This window comes from Oncorhynchus gorbuscha, linkage group LG18 (assembly GCF_021184085.1).
Source record: "Oncorhynchus gorbuscha isolate QuinsamMale2020 ecotype Even-year linkage group LG18, OgorEven_v1.0, whole genome shotgun sequence".
Classification (NCBI taxonomy): Eukaryota; Metazoa; Chordata; class Actinopteri; order Salmoniformes; family Salmonidae; genus Oncorhynchus; species Oncorhynchus gorbuscha.
Genome location: NC_060190.1, coordinates 45418763 through 45440697, shown reverse-complemented (window position 1 = coordinate 45440697; position 21935 = coordinate 45418763). Strand labels below are relative to the sequence as shown.

The window sequence follows — 21935 nt, the reverse complement described above, 5'->3', positions numbered from 1 at the left end:
AACTAAGCTCTTGAGTCATAAGTAATGTTCTTCAAGAATCAATGGGTACATTTATTTAATTCAGGAGTCCAAAAATGGATGAAGCGACTGCAGATTGCCCTTTTAATGTTGATGTAATGGACTTTTTTGATGACACAGACTGCACACACTCATGTATCACCCAGCTGCATAAACAATGACAAAGGTGTCTCATCTTTACATCAGAGGGGTATACAAAGCAAGATCAAGGAGTTAGTCAGCCAACTTGCCTACATATTCTGAAATAACTTCAGATTTTGTTGAAAGATATGTTTGAAATTGGCACAAACTCATAGAACTTTAGCTGTCTTGTTGAATCAGAAAATCAACAGTTATTTCTGGTTGTTTACGAAGTTAGCTGGCTAACTCATTGATCCTGCTGTTATGTCTGCTGCTGTTGCAAAACAGATACACCATTGATAGTGTGACAAGTCTACCTTATTTTAAGTTTGGGAGTTTCACGCATCACCATGATCGTATCACATCCGGAATTGAAATAAAAGTGACTATGTTCTCATGCATGCTTTATCGAAATATGACTGACTAGGAACATTAAATCTTACTTGATTGAAATATTAGTTTAATAATGTTGACTTGAATAACATGTTAGTAAACAGTGTCATTTATTGAGGCTATCCATGATGACACTTCCTCAGTGGAATGTAATTATTCTGTATGGATTTTATTAAACCTAATCTGATTGCAATCAAACGTGGGTTTGTTGGTTGGTTTTGTTTAGGCATAGATGTATCTGAAAATAGATCTAGTCATAGTCCTACTAGTTATGGGAAGTTCTGCTCTTTTTACTGACTCTGATCTTTGACTCATTTCATTCATTTGAGTCAGCAATGCCCAGAGCACGCAGGACCCCCCTACTGGCAAACGATGAACTGAAAACTCAAAAGAGTAAGATTCTACGAGCCTCTCATTCACATTTCGTTCACCATAGGGCAGGGTTCCCCAACTGGTGGCCCGCAGGCAAACGAGGGTGGTTTTATTTGGCCCCCCAAGTTTTCTGAGCAAAAAAACAATAGGTCAAGCATAAATTGGCTTTAAGTCGTTTATATGTATTGTGCTTCGCTGAGCAGAGCTGCTGTGAAGGAAGTTGTCAAGGAAGTGAGTTTGTGTCAACCAATTATGTCGATGCGGAGCTATACAGAGTCCTCCCCATTGTACAGAGCTCAATTTGGCCTATGCATGCCTCTGGAGGCTCCGCAATTGCTTCACACCATCCATATGAAGCCTGGCTTTAAAATGAAGGAGTCGTGACTCTCAGTCAGTAAAAAGAGAAATTCAAAATGAACCAATCTTTAGTGAACTGCCCACTAAAAGGCTCTGCATGGTCAATTGTCATCTTCTGTGGCCATAGAGCATTTACTGCATGCGGCCTCCGCAGAAGTCAGAGCAAACATACTTTTTGCGCTTTGCAGAGATGTTGTCAAGGAAGTGAGTTTGTGTTTATACAGGACCTCCCGCCCACACCTACTGTCAACCAATAATCTCAATTTGGAGCTATACTGAGCCCTCCACATTGTTACATTTGAGAGGCGCGCAGCAATACGCTACAGAGCTTGATTTGGCCTCTGCATGCCTCCAGAAACTCTGCAATTGCGTCACACCCTTCGTCCACAATTGCGGATCAAGCGTAAATGGGCTTTTAAGGCGTCCTACGTGAGCTCTTGCGGATAGGAAGATGGATGAGGAAACATGCAGGGTGAGGTCGGGGAACACCCTGGAACGCCGTCATCGGATGACATAAAACGGCACTATATCAGGTGGACCCTGTCGTTTTAAAATATTCATATGTTTTCACTGCTGCGCACCAACGTGCAGGTAAATCGTCAAGACTACGAGCTATGATTTGGACGATACTTTTGATTGTCCAGGGCATCCTTATCTTATTCATACTTGTTTCGAAACGCTCTAGGTGAGTACCCTTTTCAAAAATCACGGTTTTATTCGATTTTATTTATACTTTTGCAATGCATACATTAAACATAGCATGCATGCTTTCTGTATAATACTGTATTGTAGCCTTTTCAAATTTGTTTTCACCTGTGGGCATATTTGCTTAGCCTACTTATTAATATATGTATTGCCTACCCAGTATAAACTAACCCAGCATAAAGTAGTATTTACCATAAACCTAAAATAATCTAAATAGATCTTGATAATATCATAGTTGTATTGAGCGATGTATATATATGAGCTGTCGCCTGTCAATCATTTTTGAGAGGCACAATTTAGATAATTCTGAGTTAAACCTAAAACCAATGGATTTATTATAAGAAGTAAACAACATGACTCAATCTGTTAGTTTAGTGGCCTGTTATATACCAATTTATCCTCCCACTCAATGCTGTGTTTGGAGTTTGGTTAAACAGCCAGACTTCGAAACTTCTGTCTAATTAAGGACTATTTCTGCTGGCCAGTTAAATGTAAACTTGGCAAAGATTTTGTATCAAAGGTTCATGAAGGCACATCTGTTTTCATCCTTGTTGCTGTATCCTTGGTTGTGAGGAACTGGTGGGCTTGTTCTATTCTAAATGTTAATGGGAGAGTTCCGGCTTTAAAACAGCCTGGAAAAACTGTATATATTTTACACACAGCTGTGTTACACAATGTACTGATAAGAGCCAGGCATGCAAATATTGATTCAATTGATACATGGGTACAGTCACTATATTAAAATACAAAATATGTGCAATCAGTAATGTTGATATGAACAAATATAGGTGTGAATATTAGCTGTTCAAAATGAATTGTAATTCTGTTCTTTTCTATACAGGTCAGAGAAAGAGCCACCTTTAGACAAAGGAGTTATTCCCTGGTTAGGCCATGCCCTTGAGTTTGGAAGAGATGCTGCCAAGTTCCTAACCCGTATGAAGGTGAAGCATGGTGATATCTTCACGGTAAGAGTGGCGATATCCTCCTGACACCCAGCAATTCATTTTTGTCCTCAAGTGGACATCAATTCTTGGTCCATATCTCTAAGGCCATATAAGCCACAGTATTAAGTCCTGTTGTCCCTTTGAGATGACATTCTGGGCTTTTCAATGATATCACATGTGTGAAGGTGTGACTTTGACAACGTTATCTTCCTGGTTCCTAAAAAAATGGCTGCTGTCAAAATTAGCACATTTTATAGAAATTTGAAAAGAAGTGTGTAATTATTATTTTTGCGACTTTGATATTCAAATTGTTTTCTAGTAAGTGAATACCTCAGGAATAGTTAAGTGAGTTGTCAGGGCGGTGTAATTTTTTTTTCACATTAAATAAGAGCTTATATCGTCTGTAGTGGACAACCGGATGCCGCAACTATGTTTTTCACCTACTGTACCCATTGACTGTAATGTTAAATGTTTTCATATTTACTTCCTAATGACCGTTACAGGGGACAGTTTTGCACTTACAATAAAAGATAAATAACAATATTTTACAAAATCTCAATCTTAGTAACGTTTTCATTTTACCCCAAACACTGTTTTGGGGTCTCAGGAGGACATAAAACACTAGCCTCAATATCATATATGTAAATGTACCTTAACCTGATCATCTGTTCTTGCCTTAATTCTCAAATACATCTATAGTAGATTCAATTCTTCACCATTCAAGGTGAGTGTTTGTTTGTGTCACCCTTATTAATTGTGTGTCTGTGTCTCTGTGTGTGTGTGTGTCTGTGTCTGTGTGTGTAGGTGCGTGTGGCTGGACGTTATGTGACAGTGCTGCTGGACCCCAGCTCTTATGATGCTGTGATAGAGGACTCTGTGTCCCTGGACTTCACACGCTATGCACAGGTTCTCATGGACAGGATCTTTAGCCTGCGGCTCCCCCATCACAACCCTGCTGTAGAGAAGGCCATGATGAAACAGTACGTCCCTATCCTTATCCCTAGCACATTGTCACTCGCTCTTTTATGTGGGCAGCCCAAAAACAGCTCTACATGCCTATTGATATGGTCAGAGTTCAAAAGGACATGTTTTTAAATAAGACAATTGAGGACAGCCTTATCCAGCCAATTACTGAATCCTTACACAGGTATAATACACAACTCTGTGTGTGTAAAGTTGCTGCCTGGCTCCACCGTAGTCTAAATCAAAATGTTTCCCTCCCTGAGACAGAGGTGTCTGGGACCAGGGAATACTACATCAACCATCACAGATATCACTACCATTAGCGTAAGACATGGACGCTCTGTTCCTAGCTCCTAGCCCCTTGTTGGTTATTACTACACTGTTGGAGCTAGGAACATAAGCAGTTCGTTACACCCGCGATAACATCTGCAACATATGTGTACACCAGATGGAGGCTCCTCAGAGGAAGAAGGGAAGGACCATTCTCCCCGGGGAATTTCATAAAAATAGAGTAGTGAAATATTTAAAAAGTTATCCTTTTTTGATAAAACTGTACTAAACATATTCCTGTCACCAAATAATTGATTAAAACACACTGTTTTGCAATGAAGTTCTACAGTAGCCTCAGCAGCACTCTGTAGGGTAGCACAATGGTGTAGCCTGAGGACAGCTAGCGTTTGTCATTCTCTGGGTCCATTGACTTCAATACAAAACCTAGGAGGCATATGGTTCTCACCCCCTTCCTCACCTCCTTCTCCAACCTACAGTATCAGAGCTCTTGCAGCATGAACTGACATGTTATCCACCCAATCAGAAGATCAGATAATTAATCTAGCACTGAAAGCATAAGCTACAGCTAACTAGCACTGCAGTGCATAAAATGTGGTGAGTAGTTGACTCAAAGAGAGAGAGAAAGACAATAGTTGAACAGATTTGAACAAATTAATTTATTTCGAGAGAGCGAGAGAGATTTGGCTAGCTATATTTGGCTGTATTTAAAAAAAAGGATGCTACGTTAGCTATGTGGCTTTTAGTTTTATTAATTTATTGCCACCGGAGCCCACCGGTGTAACTGCTTTCTGACTTTACACTGTAGTGCATGATTGTAGCAGGTTTACTAACACGTTAGTTGTAGTAGCTATGTTGACTATGACATGACAATGATGTAGGCTGTGTGTAGCAATTAGCAGTCATGATATGAAGGTTTGGCTTGGAAAGGTTTTTTTTGCCTGGTCAGACAGCTGATGTATGTGTTGTGCACTGAAGTCCACAAGCGAAGAGGAGGAGAAGAGGAGAGCGCGTAGATAGTTGTGAGAAGCAAACATATAATATATATATATATACAATGAGCAAAGTGATCATGCTGTTTTAATGTGGCTGCTATGAAAGTGAACTATGTTTGCATGTGATCAGGGGTGTATTCAATCAGCCAATTCTGTTGTAAAATGTTTCTTAAACGGAAGCAAACGGAACAAAACGGGGATAAACATACCTACATTTGTCTAATAGAAAAGTGTGAAAGGCAGTATTGAATGTGTCACTGTCTGTCACCTTGATTACAAAAAAAAATATATATAATATTTTGACCTGTGCACCTACATTGTAAACTCGTTCATAGGCTAGGTTGAAGCAACCTTGTAATGGGTACAGGGAAAATGTGAGTACCTACAGTGGCTTGCAAAAGTATTCACCCCCCTTGGCATTTTTCCTATTTTGTTGCCTTACAACCAGGAATTAAAATTGATTTTTGGGGGGGTATCATTTAATTTACACAACATGCCTACCACTTTGAAATTGCAAAATATGTTTTACTGTAAAACAAACACGAAATAAGACAAAAAAAATGGAAAACTTGAGTGTGCATAACTATTCACCCCCCCCCAAAAGTCAATATTTTGTAGAGCCACCTTTTGCAGCAATTGCAGCTGCAAGTCTCTTGGGGTATGTCTCTATAAAGCTTGGCACATCTAGTCACTGGGATTTTTTCCCATTCTTCAAGGCAAAACTGCTCCAGCTCCTTCAAGTCGGATGGGTTCCGCTAGTATACAACAACCTTTAAGTCATACCACAGATCCTCAATTGGATTGAGGTCTGGGCTTTGACTAGGCCATTCCAAGACATTTAAATGTTTCCCCTTAAACCACTCAATTGTTGCTTTAGCAGTATGCTTAGGGTCATTGTCCTGCCGGAAGGTGAACCTCCAGCCCAGTCTCTAATCTCTGGATGACTGAAACAGGTTTCCCTCAAGAATTTCCCTGTATTTACCGCCATCCATCATTCTTACAATTCTGACCAGTTTCCCAGGCCCTGCTGATGAAAACATCCCCACAGCATGATGCTGCCACCACCATGATTCACTGTGGCTATGGTGTTCTCGGGGTGATGAGAGGTGTTGGGTTTGCGCCAGACATAGCATTTTCCTTGATGGCCAAAAAGCTCAATTTTAGTCTCATCTGACCAGAGTACCTCCTTCCATATGTTTGGGGAGTCTCCCACATGCCTTTTGGCGAACACCAAATGCGTGTACTTATTTTTTTCTTTAAGCAATGGCTTTTTTCTGTCCACTCTTATGTAAAGCCCATCTCTGTGGAGTGTACGGCTTAAAGTGGTCCTATTGACATTTACTCCATTCTCCGCTGTGGAGCTTTGCAGCTCCTTCAGGATTATCTTTGGTCTCTTTGTTGCCTCTCTGATTAATGCCCTCCTTACCTAGTCTGTGAGTTTTGGTGAGAGGCCCTCTCTTGGCAGGTTTGTTGTGGTGCCATATTCTTTCCATTTCTTAATAATGGATTTAATAATGCTCTGTGGGATGTTCAAAGTTTCTGATATTTTTTTATAACCCAACCCTGATCTGTACTCCTCCACAACTGTCCCTGACCTGTTTGGAGAGCTCCTTGGTCTTCTTTGTACCGCTTGCTTTGTGGTGTTGCAGACTCCGGGGCCTTTTAGAACAGGTGTGTGTGTGTGTGTATATATACTGAGATCATGTGACAGATCATGTGACACTTGGATTACACACAGGTGGACTTTATTTAACTAATTATGTGACTTCTGAACGTAACTGGTTATGCCAGATCTTATTTAGGGGCTTCATAGCAAAGGGGTGAGTACATATGCACGCACCACTTTTCTGTTTTTAATTATTTTACATTTTTGGAAACATTTTTTATTTCTTATTTCACTTCACCAATTTGGACTATTTCGTGTATGTCCATTACATGAAATCCATATAAAAATCAATTTAAATTACAGGTTGTAATGCAACAAAATAGGAAAAATTGCAAGGGGGATGAATTATTTAGCAAGGCACTGTAAATGTATTGATGTTACATTGAGCTGAGTGGAGTGAATGGAATATGAATGACAGTTATCCAATCTGCTGTAATAGAAATAAGGCCATGCTCATAAAAAGGTTTGAGGAGGAGGCTTGAAGAGCTGGGCATCTTGCATTATCTGAAATAGGTCCACAGAATTATACATAGGAGGGAGGCTTCTATGGAGGAACTTTTAATGTTCTTTGAGCTAGCTACCTAACAAGCTTGGGTGTGCAGAGTGGCACCAAAATTCAAAACACGTCTTACCTTCCGTGAAACATGATAATTCGGCCTATAGTATTCTTAACTAGCATTGAAAAAGTTACCCCATTCTTCTCTAGCTACTTAAAAATATCTCTCCCTATCTTCTGAATTGAAGAGGGGAGGGGCAGGTCACCTAAACACACACAGGCTAAGATTTTCATCTTGTAGGCACACACTGACAAAAGTTTGAGGGACACAGTGAGGACTTTGCATAGGCGCTTTGTTGCGTTTTGTTGTGGGACTAGAAATAAATGGAAGGTAAAATAACGTTATTAACCAGTTACCATGCTTTTAAAATAATGGTTCTGTTCAGGATCACTTTCATTCCAGGTTCAGTTTCTGTTCCTTGAAAAATATCATTATTTTCCAGTTTTCTGTTCTGTTCCCTGAACCAGTTCCAACCCCTGGTGCATACAACAAATGTGCTCACCCCCCACCATGCTGTTGCTGGGCACTGTTGTGGAACTACCTCAGTCTCTCAGCCATATCGTCATTGTGTTGGTTACAGTGCTACAGTGCTTACTTGGCTCTGTGGAGTGGATTTTGAAACCACAGTATCAGTGTTTTGTACCCTGCCACACATGTTTACTACACAGCCATATGATAGTGTTTCTTAATTCTAGGACCACAGGTGTTTTATGGTGTTTTTCCACATTCATATAATTTAGGTAGGAGGGAATTACGGGTTTGGTCTGGATGATGAACGTTCCTCTCTCTTGACCTTAGTTTCTTGACTTAAACCTTTGTGTCCTCAGGCACTTTGAGGGGGAGAGCCTGTCCTGCCTGACCAGCACTATGCACTGCCATCTCCAGTCCCTGCTGCTGCAAGCCCAGAGGCCCTGTCACAACCAGACTGACTGGAACACGGACGGGCTCTTCAGCTTCTGTTACAGTCTTCTCTTCAGGTATTTTTGGAGGAGTTCAAATTGTCATGGAAATTACCACTAAGGATTTAAAGTTAAATTATCAGGTCTTTAGTATCAATGCCGGAGAGGTTACAACCAACTTAATACTCTAAGTACAAGTTTGTCAGAAGCTCTGAAGGGATGCTCTCCCTTCAGCACTCTTTATACTCAATATATATTTATACCTATAACTAGGTGTCTCTGCTCTCAGGGTGCAATAAGCTGATCATGACCTTGCACACACAGTTTCTAGGCGTTTCTAGGGAACAATGTGTTCCCTTCTTTGTGTTCTTCTATCAGTCCCTTCCCCCGAGAGCAGTCACAGAACATCCTAACACAATAATCAGGACTCAATACGCTACATGCATTTGCAGAGACACAGAGGACACTAAAAATGTCCACTACACTCCCTCTTCTTTTTGTGTGTGAATTTGACCCCTTTCTCTCCCCAATTTCATGGTATCCAATTGTTTTAGTAGCTACTATCTTGTCTCATCGCTACAACTCCCGTACGGGCTCAACTCCCGTACGGGCTCGGGAGAGACGAAGGTTGAAAGTCATGCGTCCTCCGATACACAACCCAACCAAGCCGCACTGCTTCTTAACACAGCGCCATCCAACCCGGAAGCCAACCGCACCAATGTGTCGGAGGAAACTGTGCACCTGGCAACCTTGGTTAGCGCGCACTGCGCCCGGCCCGCCACAGGAGTCGCTGGTGCGCGATGAGACAAGGATTTCCCTACCGGCCATACCCTCCCATACCCTCCCTAACAAAGAAATGATCAGTCTATAATTTGAATGGTAGGTTTATTTGAACAGTGAGAGACGGAATAACAACAACAAAATCCAGAAAAACACATGTCAAAAATGTTATAAATTGGTTTGCATTTTAATGGGGGAAATAAGTATTTGACCCCTCTGCAAAACATGACATAGTACTTGGTGGCAAAACCCTTGTTGGCAATCAGAGGTCAGACGTTTCTTGTAGTTGGCCACCAGGTTTGCACACATCTCAGGAAGGGATTTTGTCCCACTCCTCTTTGCAGATTTTCTCCAAGTCATTAAGGTTTCGAGGCTGATGTTTGGCAATTCGAACCTTCAGCTCTCTCCACAGATTTTCTATGGGATTAAGGTCTGGAGACTGGCTAGGCCACTCCAGGACCTTTATGTTCTTCTTCTTGAGCCACTCCTTTGTTGCCTTGGCTGTATGTTTTGGGTCAATATCAGGAGTGCATTTAGTAAATGCTGATTCTTACATACAATAGACAAAAATGTATCTTCATATTTAATACTTTTCCCATTACCCTTTACATTATAAGGTTGCTGTTGTTTAACAACCTAACTTAAAACCTTCAGGTATTTGATCAAACATGGATACTAACTCATTCTTGCATATTATCATCTATTATAGGGGAAAAGGGGAGTTCCTGGAAAGACAGCAAGTTATCAGTATCGCCTTCTTTTAGTAGCATTGAATATGATAGTTGCTGAGACTCCAGTTGCCAGGGAAGTACAAAAGGACTTACAACAAGAAAGCAAAATGATCAAACACTTCAAACAAAAGATTCCAGCTATCACCCACTTAGCTATCTGTGAGCCCCAAGCTCCAAAGAGGCCTTTCAGCCAACCAGTAAACAACCACTCTGATTTCCCAGAATGAGACTTTGTAACTATGGCAATGTAGTCAGCAAGGTCAGTCACATTTGATGACACATCTGGGACAAAAGTGCAGTATACGTCGCCAATGACTGCACAAGTACCCCCTTGACCAGCCAATAAGTAGTCAAGTGCCTCCCTGTTTTGCAGGGCCACCTTACTTTGCACCTTGCTTTTACTTCCCCATTCCGAACAACAAAGGCGTCTCCAGTAGGATTTTCCATTTTCTCAACTTTTAATAGCCAAATCTCAAATTTGATCTGAGGCACATGCAACTCCATATTGGGGCAGCAAAACATGAGCGAATTGGGAGAAGAAAGTCTGCACCTGAGTGACATCTGCAAGGGATTACTTATTAAAATTAGTGGCCGGTTGATGATAGTCTCTGAACAGAAACCTCAATTCTGTTTCAGTGTTTCCAAGGACTCCCATGGCCGGCACCACAAACCCAACAGTACCCAGTACCCTCCCTCACCAATTAGGTGGTAAACTATAATAAGCAAATCTGCCACATAACCAATAGGTACCATTTGGGGCTCCTTTCAGTCTGATAGACTTTTTTTAAACAATAATTGTATAACTCACATTTCCTGGTGCTCCTGTAACAGAATCATGTACAAGAGAGCAGTTATTGCTACCATTCACCAACATAGTATCCCCATAGTACAGTTACAAACATTTTCACCCAAATTGTTACTCCCAATTCCTCTAATACACCAGAGGGCTACCAGGGATCCTACTGTAGGTATGCATGGGTCACTGTAATTGTTTGGTCTAGGATATACAAGGCTGACAGTAACATTGTATATCACAAAACAAGTCATGGCCAATGACAATTTTAAGGACAGTTGAATAGTTAAGTTTACCCCTGCAAGGAAACCCCTACATATGGGAGACCCTTACCTACTCCCACTGGACCCAACCCACATACCCAACAAGAAGTCTTATATGAGGTGACATTTGCCACCATTCCAGCTCGAGAGAGGAACAGATTCCCTCCCTCATCTTGACCTTTTACCTCAGTTTTCCTTTGGCTGACTTCTCCTCCTGGACCACTACTCTGAGTCTGCAGTGGTCCCTTTAGCTCGGGACTTTCATCTTCACCTGAACGGTCACTCACTGTTGGGCAATCAACGGTTCCAATCAGCACAATGGTTCCGATCCAGGGAGGCCACACAGCCTAAGGGATGGGACTCCAGCCATCCTCCTCAGGGGCAGGAACTTGTCTGCAGTGCGAGACATGAATCCAGGTGTCCCTCTCAGCTACCTTTTTACTGCAGTTCGGGTGGTCAGGAAAACCTGATATGGTCCTCTCCAACAAGGATCCTTCCAGCTCTTTCTTCTGTAGTCTTTTAACACAATGAAGTCTTCAGGGCACTGACAATGCTCAGTTCCTCCTGATAGGTTGGGCAGAGAAGCCTTCATCTGTGGGAAGAGTCTTAAGAACATTGTTAAGTGAGACTCAGTATGCTCCCAAGTCTTCTTCCATTCCCTGCAACGGCAACCTCTTTTGAGGAAATGGCGTATTAGTCATTCTCATTGGTTGCCCTGTCAGCACCTCCTGGGGTGAGAGACCAGTCACTGTGTGGGATCTGCCTCTCATGCTCATCAGTGCCAATGGAAGCACCTTCACCTATGTCTGGCTTGTTTCACCAATCAGTTTAATCAATACATCTTTTAGGGTTTGGTTTTCCCATTCTACCGCATCCCCAGATTGAGGATGATACGCACTTTGGTTTCTCAAATCAATCAATCTATCTAGAAAGAGGGAATACAACCTTCCAGGTTCCTCGACATTTCCTGGGCAGAAACGGCAGGTCATTCAATGTAGCCTTGTGGCATCACTGTCCAAGTAAAAGAGAACCAAACCTAGGGTCAACAGGGATGTTGACAAATGCATTAGCCAAAACTATAACCGAAAAACAATAGCTCCCTGGGGGAACTTGGGGAATAATAGTAACTGTGTTCAGCACCACGGGTGCTCTTACGTGAACAGCATTCTTAACTGTTCGAAAATCTTGCACAAAATTATATTCACCAAATGGCTTCCTAACAGGTCAAATAGGGGTGTTAACACAGATAATTTGGGGATGGGATCAAAGACCCATTTTCAACCATGGTCTCATGGATGGGAATAATACCAATTTTTGCTTCTTTGCTCAGAGGGTACTGATTTTTATATGGTCTGTGATTATTCTTCGGGACAACTTTCACTGGGGTGGCACCTCTCATCTTCCCAATATCAATCTTGGAGACAGCCCAGAGCTGTTCTGGCACTTCATCCAGCCATAGTATGTGGGAGTTATCTTGAGACACAACCATCATAGTCTCGGTAGGAATAGGTTATTTCTTTGGTATCGTTCGGGTGGTAGACCAGAAAGGAGAATAAGGTTGCTGTTGATGGTGACCACTTCCCATCATCTTCCCAGGCCACCCAATCAGTGGCTGTCATCACACTCTTCATCCAAGGGTCAACATCTCTACATTCTCAATTATTCATTAAAAAAAATACAACAGTGTGGGACAACACCTGTTACTTCATACAGTGCTCTCTGTACATCAGACAGCAAAACTCCGGCAGCTGTAAATTCCTCACCGTAGTATATCCCATCAATTGTCACTTCCATTCTGCTTTTCTGCTTTGTCCATCTTTGTTGATATTCAGGGTCTTCTTCACACAAGGGGACCGCTGCAGTGCAGTGAAAATGTTCTGGGACGTGAGGTAAGTGATCTCTCGTAGTTCACCTGCCACCTCAGGATCGTTCAAATGCCAGGCATAATAACACTGGGACTTGCACGGGTATATCTCATTTGTAGGGGAACGGAGGGACACGCCTTCAGCAGTGCATACAGCAGTCAGATTTATCTTGCACATCTCTTCCCAGGAGGTTGACAGGGCAGTCCGAGGAGCTCAAAAGTTTAATTTAGATGGGCAGATAGCAGCCCCGGTGTCTACTAGGAATTTAATTTTCTGGCCAAGTATTTCAATTTCTATCAGGGGATTTTCAGCAAGGTGGTAAGTGTCAACATCTAGCATGTGGTTCTTCATCATCAGTCTTCTTCTGTTTCCACCTCATCTTATGTTTTTTCCCACCAAAGGGATTTCCAACCCTTACATCTCCAGGTAGTCCTGGCCATTCCCATTCACCCTGGTCATCTCCATCACCAGGACAGTCCCATTGAGATAATGGTGCCGGAGGGGATGGCTGCCGTTTTACGGGCTCATAACCAAATGTGCTATTATAATTTTTTCACATTGTAACTTATTTTGTGCATAATGTTGCTACTACAGTCTCTTATGACCGAAAAGAGCTTCTGGACATCAGAACAGCAATTGCTCACCTCAAACTGGACAAAGATGTTTTCTTTAAAGAGTCCGACGCGAAGGATATACTGCTTCCCCGAGACCAGGCCCAAATCCCTGTCATTTACATGAAGAAAAGACTGAGATACAGGGGGCGGAGATCGGGGTACCTTGTGAGAATTTGTCGGGGAGTGGGTTAACCGCCACTACCATCCGTCCTATTGGCCAACGTTCAATCACTGGAAAATAAACTGGATGATCTACAATTAAGACAATCCTACAAATGGGACATTAAAAACTGCAATTTCTTATGTTTCACCAGAGAGGAAAAAAACTAAATTTGGCAAAACTAACCATATTATATCCTCCTGATTCCTGCTTACAAGCAAAAACTAAAGCAGGAAGTACCAGTGTGTCATGCAGGTGATAGAGGACCCAAAAGCGACTTAACAGAAACAGAGTTTATTTAAGTCCAAACAGGGAATAACAGAAATCCTCTAGTCTGTAGAGGGGGAATGACTGGAGAAGCGGCCACAGACTGCAGGTCGCTCCGGGTAGGCGCAGGCCGTAGTAGACAGAGACACCTGCTCACACGCAGCATCTGATGAAGGCAAAAAACACGACAGGACAGGGCGAAACACAATCACAGCAAAAACACGACAGGACAGGGCGAAACGCAATCACAGCATGGTGAATACTAAACAAGGAACCGACGGGACAGGAACGGAACACAAAGGAATAAATAGGGACTCTAATCAGGGGAAAGGATCGGGAACAGGTGTGGGAAGACTAAATGATGATTAGGGGAATAGGAACAGCTGGGAGCAGGAACGGAACGATAGAGAGAAGAGAGAGCGAGAGAGTGAGAGAGGGAGGGGGAGAGAGAGGGATAGAAGGAGGGAAAGAACCCAATAAGACCAGCAGAGGGAAACGAACAGAATGGGGAGCACAGGGACAAGACATGATAATAAATGACAAACATGACAGTACCCCCCCACTCACCGAGCGCCTCCTGGCGCACTCGAGGAGGAATCCTGGCGGCAACGGAGGAAATCATCGATGAGTGAACGGTCCAGCACGTCCCGAGACGGAACCCAACTCCTCTCCTCAGGACCGTAACCCTCCCAATCCACTAAGTATTGGTGACCCCGTCCCCGAGAACGCATGTCCATGATCTTATGTACCTTGTAAATAGGTGCGCTCTCGACAAGGACGGGAGGGGAGGAGGGAAGACGAACGGGGGTGCGAAGAAAGGGCTTAACACAGGAGACATGGAAGACAGGATGGACGCGACGAAGATGTCGCGGAAGAAGCAGTCGCACAGCGACAGGATTGACGACCTGGGAGACACGGAACGGACCAATGAACCGCGGAGTCAACTTACGAGAAGCTGTCGTAAGAGGAAGGTTGCGAGTGGAAAGCCACACTCTCTGGCCGCAACAATACCTTGGACTCTTATTCCTGCGTTTATTGGCGGCTCTCACAGTCTTCCCCGCAGACAAAGGCAGACCGGTAATGAAGTCTAAGGCGATGTGAGACCATGGTCGAGAAGGAATGGGGAGCGGTCTGAGACGACCGGCAGGAGGAGAGTTACCCGACTTAGTCTGCGCGCAGTCCGAACAAGCAGCCACGAAACGGCGCGTGTCACGCTCCTGAGTCGGCCACCAAAAGCGCTGGCGAATAGACGCAAGAGTGCCTCGAACACCGGGATGACCAGCTAACTTGGCAGAGTGAGCCCACTGAAGAACAGCCAGACGAGTGGAAACAGGAACGAAAAGGAGGTTACTAGGACAAGCGCGCGGCGACGCAGTGTGCGTGAGTGCTTGCTTAACCTGTCTTTCAATTCCCCAGACTGTTAACCCGACAACACGCCCATAAGGAAGAATCCCCTCGGGATCAGTAGAAGCCACAGAAGAACTAAACAGACGGGATAAGGCATCAGGCTTGGTGTTCTTGCTACCCGGACGGTAAGAAATCACAAACTCGAAACGAGCGAAAAACAACGCCCAACGAGCTTGACGGGCATTAAGTCGTTTGGCAGAACGGATGTACTCAAGGTTCTTATGGTCTGTCCAAACGACAAAGGGAACGGTCGCCCCCTCCAACCACTGTCGCCATTCGCCTAGGGCTAAGCGGATGGCGAGCAGTTCACGGTTACCCACATCATAGTTGCGCTCAGATGGCGACAGGCGATGAGAAAAATAAGCGCAAGGATGAACCTTATCGTCAGACTGGAAGCGCTGGGATAGAATGGCTCCCACGCCTACCTCTGAAGCGTCAACCTCGACAATGAATTGTCTAGTGACGTCAGGAGTAACGAGGATAGGAGCGGACGTAAAACGTTCTTTTAGAAGATCAAAAGCTCCCTGGGCGGAACCGGACCACTTAAAACACGTCTTGACAGAAGTAAGAGCTGTGAGAGGGGCAGCAACTTGACCGAAATTACGAATGAAACGCCGATAGAAATTAGCGAAACCTAAAAGCGCTGCAACTCGACACGTGACCTTGGAACGGGCCAATCACTGACAGCTTGGACCTTAGCGGAATCCATCTGAATGCCTTCAGCGGAAATAACGGAACCGAGAAAAGTAACGGAGGAGACATGAAAAGAGCACTTCTCAGCCTTTACGTAGAGACAATTCTCTAAAAGGCGCTGTAGAACACGTCGAACGTGCTGAACATGAATCTCGAGTGACGGAGAAAAAATCAGGATATCGTCAAGATAGACAAAAACAAAGTTGTTCAGCATGTCTCTCAGAACATCATTAACTAATGCCTGAAAAACAGCTGGCGCATTGGCGAGACCGAACGGCAGAACCCGGTACTCAAAATGCCCTAACGGAGTGTTAAACGCCGTTTTCCACTCGTCCCCCTCTCTGATGCGCACGAGATGGTAAGCGTTACGAAGGTCCAACTTAGTAAAGCACCTGGCTCCCTGCAGAATCTCGAAGACTGATGACATAAGGGGAAGCGGATAACGATTCTTAACCGTTATGTCATTCAGCCCTCGATAATCCACGCAGGAGCGCAGAGTACCGTCCTTCTTCTTAACAAAAAGAACCCCGCCCCGGCCGGAGAAGAAGAAGGCACTATGGTACCGGCGTCAAGAGACACAGACAAATAATCCTCGAGAGCCTTACGTTCGGGAGCCGACAGAGAGTATAGTCTACCTCGAGGAGGAGTGGTCCCCGGAAGGAGATCAATACTACAATCATACGACCGGTGAGGAGGAAGGGAGTTGGCTCGGGACCGACTGAAGACCGTGCGCAGATCATGATATTCCTCCGGCACTCCTGTCAAATCGCCAGGTTCCTCCTGAGAAGTAGGGACAGAAGAAACGGGAGGGATGGCAGACATTAAACACTTCACATGACAAGAAACGTTCCAGGATAGGATAGAATTACTAGACCAATTAATAGAAGGATTATGACATACTAGCCAGGGATGACCCAAAACAACAGGTGTAAACGGTGAACGGAAAATCAAAAAAGAAATAGTCTCACTGTGGTTACCAGATACTGTGAGAGTTAAAGGTAGTGTCTCAAATTTGATACTGGGAAGATGACTACCATCTAAGGCAAACATGGGCGTAGGCTTGTCTAACGGTCTGAAAGGAATGTTATGTTTCCGAACCCATGCTTCGTCCATGAAACAACCCTCAGCCCCAGAGTCAATCAAGGCACTGCATGTAGCACCCGAACCGGTCCAGCGTAGATGGACCGACATAGTAGTACAAGATCTAGATGAAGAGACCAGAGTAGTAGCGCTCACCAGTAGCCCTCCGCTTACTGATGGGCTCTGGCCTCTTACTGGACATGAATTAACAAAATGTCCAGCAACTCCGCAATAGAGGCACAGGCGGTTGGTGATCCTCCGTTCCCTCTCCTTAGTCGAGATGCGAATCCCTCCCAGCTGCATGGGCTCAGTCTCAAAGCCAGAGGAGGGAGATGGTTGCGATGCGGAGCAGGGAAACACCGTTGATGCGAGCTCTCTTCCACGAGCCCGGTGACGAATATCTACCCGTCGTTCTATGCGGATGGCGAGAGCAATCAAAGAGTCCACATCTGAAGGAACCTCCCGGGAGAGAATCTCATCCTTAACCACTGCGTGGAGTCCCTCCAGAAAACGAGCGAGCAGCGCCGGCTCGTTCCACTCACTAGAGGCAGCAAGAGTGCGAAACTCAATAGAATAATCCGTTATGGACCGTTCACCTTGGCATAAGGAAGCCAGGGCCCTAGAAGCCTCCCTACCAAAAACTGAACGGTCAAAAACCCGAATCATCTCCTCTTTAAAGTTCTGGAACTTGTTAGAGCAATCAGCCCTTGCCTCCCAGATAGCTGTGCCCCATTCTCGAGCCCGGCCAGTAAGGAGTGAAATGACGTAAGCAACCCGAGCTCTCTCTCTAGAGTATGTGTTGGGTTGGAGAGAGAACACAATCTCACACTGCGTGAGAAAGGAGCGGCACTCAGTGGGCTGCCCGGAGTAGCAAGGTGGGTTATTAACCCTAGGTTCTGGAGGCTCGGCAGGCCAGGAAGTAACAGGTGGCACGAGACGTAGACTCTGGAACTGTCCAGAGAGGTCGGAAACCTGAGCGGCCAAGTTCTCCACGGCATGGCGAGCAGCAGACAATTCCTGCTCGTGTCTGCCGAGCATGGCTCCTTGGATCTTGACGGCAGTGTAACGAGCGTCTGAAGTCGCTGGGTCCATTCCTTGGTCGGTTCCTTCTGTCATGCAGGTGATAGAGGACCCAAAAGCGACTTAACAGAAACAGAGTTTATTTAAGTCCAAACAGGGAATAACAGAAATCCTCTAGTCTGTAGAGGGGGAATGACTGGAGAAGCGGCCACAGACTGCAGGTCGCTCCGGGTAGGCGCAGGCCGTAGTAGACAGAGACACCTGCTCACACGCAGCATCTGATGAAGGCAAAAAACACGACAGGACAGGGCGAAACACAATCACAGCAAAAACACGACAGGACAGGGCGAAACGCAATCACAGCATGGTGAATACTAAACAAGGAACCGACGGGACAGGAACGGAACACAAAGGAATAAATAGGGACTCTAATCAGGGGAAAGGATCGGGAACAGGTGTGGGAAGACTAAATGATGATTAGGGGAATAGGAACAGCTGGGAGCAGGAACGGAACGATAGAGAGAAGAGAGAGCGAGAGAGTGAGAGAGGGAGGGGGGAGAGAGAGGGATAGAAGGAGGGAAAGAACCCAATAAGACCAGCAGAGGGAAACGAACAGAATGGGGAGCACAGGGACAAGACATGATAATAAATGACAAACATGACACCAGTGACTCGTTCAATACAGAAGTGGTCAGATGACACGGATGCTACACTACAGGACTGTTTTGCAGGCACAGACTGGAATATGTTCCGGTATTCATCTAATGGCATTGAGGAGTATAACATTTCAGTCACCGGCTTCATTAATAAGTGCATTGACTACGTCGTCCCCACAGTGACCTTACGTGCATATCCCAACCAGAAGCCATGTACTACAGACAAGATCTGCACCTAGCTAAAAGCTCAGAGCATGCGCGGCCCAATGCTCAAGTGTCTTCATTGACATTTTCAACCTCTCCCTGACTGAGTGTGTAATACCTACATGTTTCAAGCAGACCATCATAGTACCTGTGCACAAGAAAGTGAAGGTAACCTGCCTAAATGACAACCACCTCATAGCACTCACATTGGTAGCCATGAAATGCTTTGAAAGGCTGGTCATGACTCACATCAACACCATCATCCCAAAAACCTTAGACCCACTCGATTTCGCTTACCGCCCGAACAGATTCACAGATGATGCAATCTCAATCGCATTCCACACTGCCCTTTCCCACCTGGACAAAAGGAACACCTATGTGAGAATGCTATTCATTGACTACAGCTCAGCGTTCAACACCATTGTGCCCACAAAGCTCATCACTAAGCTAAGGACCCTGGGACTAAACACCTCCATCTGCAACTGGATTGTGGACTTCCTGACGGGCCGCCCCAGGTGGTAAGGATAGGCAACAAACCATCTTCCACGCTGATCCTGAACACGGGGGCCCCTCAGGGGTGCATGCTTAGTCCCCTCTTGTACTCCTTGTTCACTTACGACTGCGTTGCCAAGCATGACTCCATCACCATCAATAAGTTTGCTGATGACACAACATTAGTAGGCCTGATTACCGACAACGATGAGACAGCCTATAGGAAGGAGGTCAGAGACCTGACAGTGTGGTGCCAGGACAACAACCTCTCCCTCAATGTGAGCAAGAAAAAGGAGCTGATCGTGGACTACAGGAAAGGGAGGGCTGAAAATGCCCCCATTAACATCGACAGGGCTGTAGTGGAGCGGGTCGACAGTTTCAAGTTCATTGGTGTCCACATCACCAACAAACTATCATCGTCTAAACACACCAAGACAGTTGTGAAGAGGGCACGACAACACATTTTCCCACTCAGGGGAGGCATGGGTCTTCAGATCCTCAAAAAGTCCTACAACTGCATCATCGAGAGCATCCAGACCGAATGCATTACCGCCTGGTATGGCAATTGCTCGGCATCCGAACGTAAGGCGCTACAGAGGGTAGTGCGTACAGCCAAGTACATCTCTGGGGCCAAGCTTCCTGCCATGCAGGACCTATATCCTAGGTGGTGTCAGAGGAAGGCCCAAACAATTGTCAGACTCCAGTCACCCAAGTCAGACTGCTCTCTCTGCTACTGCAAGGTAAGCGGTACCACCAAAGTCTCCTCAACAGCTTCTACCCATAATATATATAAATTCCCCCAAGCCATAACACTGCTGAACAAATAATCAAATGGCCTCCCGGACTATTTACATTGACCCCCCCCCCCCCTGCTCCCTTTGTTATTACACTTTTTATTTTTTTATTTCACCTTTATTTAACCAGGTAGGCTACAAGTTCTCATTTGCAACTGCGACCTGGCCAAGAAAAGCATAGCAGTGTGAACAGACAACACAGAGTTACACATGAAGTAAACACTGCTGCTATTCACTGTTTATTATCTACGCATAGTCACTTTACACCTACCTATATGTACAAATGACCTTGACTAACCAACCTGTACCCCTGCACATTGACTCGGTACCGGTATCCCCTGTATATTTCCTTGTTATTGTTATTTTGTGTTCCTTTTATTTAGTTCACATTTTCTTAACTCTATTTCTTGAACTGCTTTGTTGGTTTAGGGCTTATAAATAAGCATTTCACGGTTGTATAAAATTGTATTTTATTTGCTAAATGTCCTGGCTTGCCACAGTTGTAGCAGCTCCAGTCTCTTCCTCCAGAGGCGCCTTGCACTCCTCGCCCTCTTCCCATTCCTCTCTCAGCATTATCCTTGACCTCCACCTCCACGGTATCCTCTTCCTCCAGTGAAAAACATAAACTGTGCAGCGTGTAGTTTAGCTCCAGTCTTGGAGTTCTTTCACTTAGTCTGTCTTTCTGCATGGGTGATTTAAAGGTTTGACATCAGCTAGGGTCTTTGTCTCCCACCAAATGCATGTAGGGGTCACAGCTGTCTTCAGGTCTTGTCGCAGGCTAGTAACCATGGCATGGCACAGCAGGCTGCCATATCATTCTTGGTCAGGGGTCAGATCAGAGTGGTGGAGGAAGATATTCTCCATTCGTTCCTGATATTCCTCAAAGCTCTCATCGGCCTTCATCATGGTGGAATGTATTTCTGCCAGTCTGTGTGCTTTTGGGTATGTTGTCTTTACATTATCAAACACAGCAATGAGTTGGTCAGCATGGTTGGCTCTGGTTGCATCACTGTTCCAACCTACCTTACACTTGTCCCACTTCTAGCACCGACAGGGTATTTCCTCAATTTCACAGGTGGGGGGGTTATACATGGAAATGATTGCTCTCACCTCTTCAAACTTCACAGCATCTTTCGCAGGGTCAGTCCATGCTGTCTGACACAGTAGCCCCTTACCAAATTTCTTTGCCATCACTTTACTGGGTCCCTTTGTTGCCCAATCTGGGTCTTTATATATACTTTTACTGTTCCATTTCCCCATTATTACTTTTAATTATACCTTATCAGTTTACGTTACTCTAACACTTTACTCATACCTCAATCATTCTGTGAACTAATTTCCCTTTTTCAGTAAATTAGTCAATCATACAAAAATCATTCCACTCAATCACTTACTATTCTCTAAATCCTAAAATGGAGTTCCCAGAACTAAGTAAGTACTAAATAGGCTGATCATGACCTTGCACACACAGTTTCTGGGCATTGGGCCAAAGTAACAATGTGTTCCCTTCTTTGTGTTCTTCGATCAGTCCCTTCCCTGAGAGCAGTCACAGAACATCCTAACACAATAATCAGGACTCAACACGTTACATGTAGTCACGCATTTGCAGAGACACCGAGGACACAAAAAATGTCCAACACTATTCATCTCTCTCTATCTCACTCACTCACTCACTCACTCACTCACTCACTCACTCACTCACTCACTCACTCACTCACTCACTCACTCACCGACGCATCAACCAGGGCCTACATCAAACACCTGGGATAAACAGTTTACGCACAAGCCCGTTCCACGAGCCACTTTGTTTGTAAATACACCAAGAAGAATGTTGAGTGG

At 44.6% G+C, this 21935-nt stretch overlaps 1 protein-coding gene across 2 annotated transcripts in view; it reads left to right on the top strand.

The window, feature by feature from the left end:
- The first annotated feature begins 1560 nt into the window (after positions 1 to 1560).
- The window catches only part of LOC124003982 (prostacyclin synthase-like), a 31842-nt gene continuing 11467 nt past the window's right edge, over positions 1561 to 21935 (top strand). The window contains exons 1-5 of one of the 2 annotated variants that reach the window (XM_046312688.1): positions 1561 to 1945; positions 2807 to 2930; positions 3714 to 3889; positions 8206 to 8355; positions 12677 to 12733. In XM_046312688.1, the coding sequence (XP_046168644.1) occupies positions 1875 to 1945; positions 2807 to 2930; positions 3714 to 3889; positions 8206 to 8355; positions 12677 to 12733 (578 nt within the window). In that variant the 5' untranslated portion in view covers positions 1561 to 1874. The remainder of the gene's footprint in view (positions 1946 to 2806; positions 2931 to 3713; positions 3890 to 8205; positions 8356 to 12676; positions 12734 to 21935) is intronic. The other variant, XM_046312689.1, reaches the window with a different exon arrangement.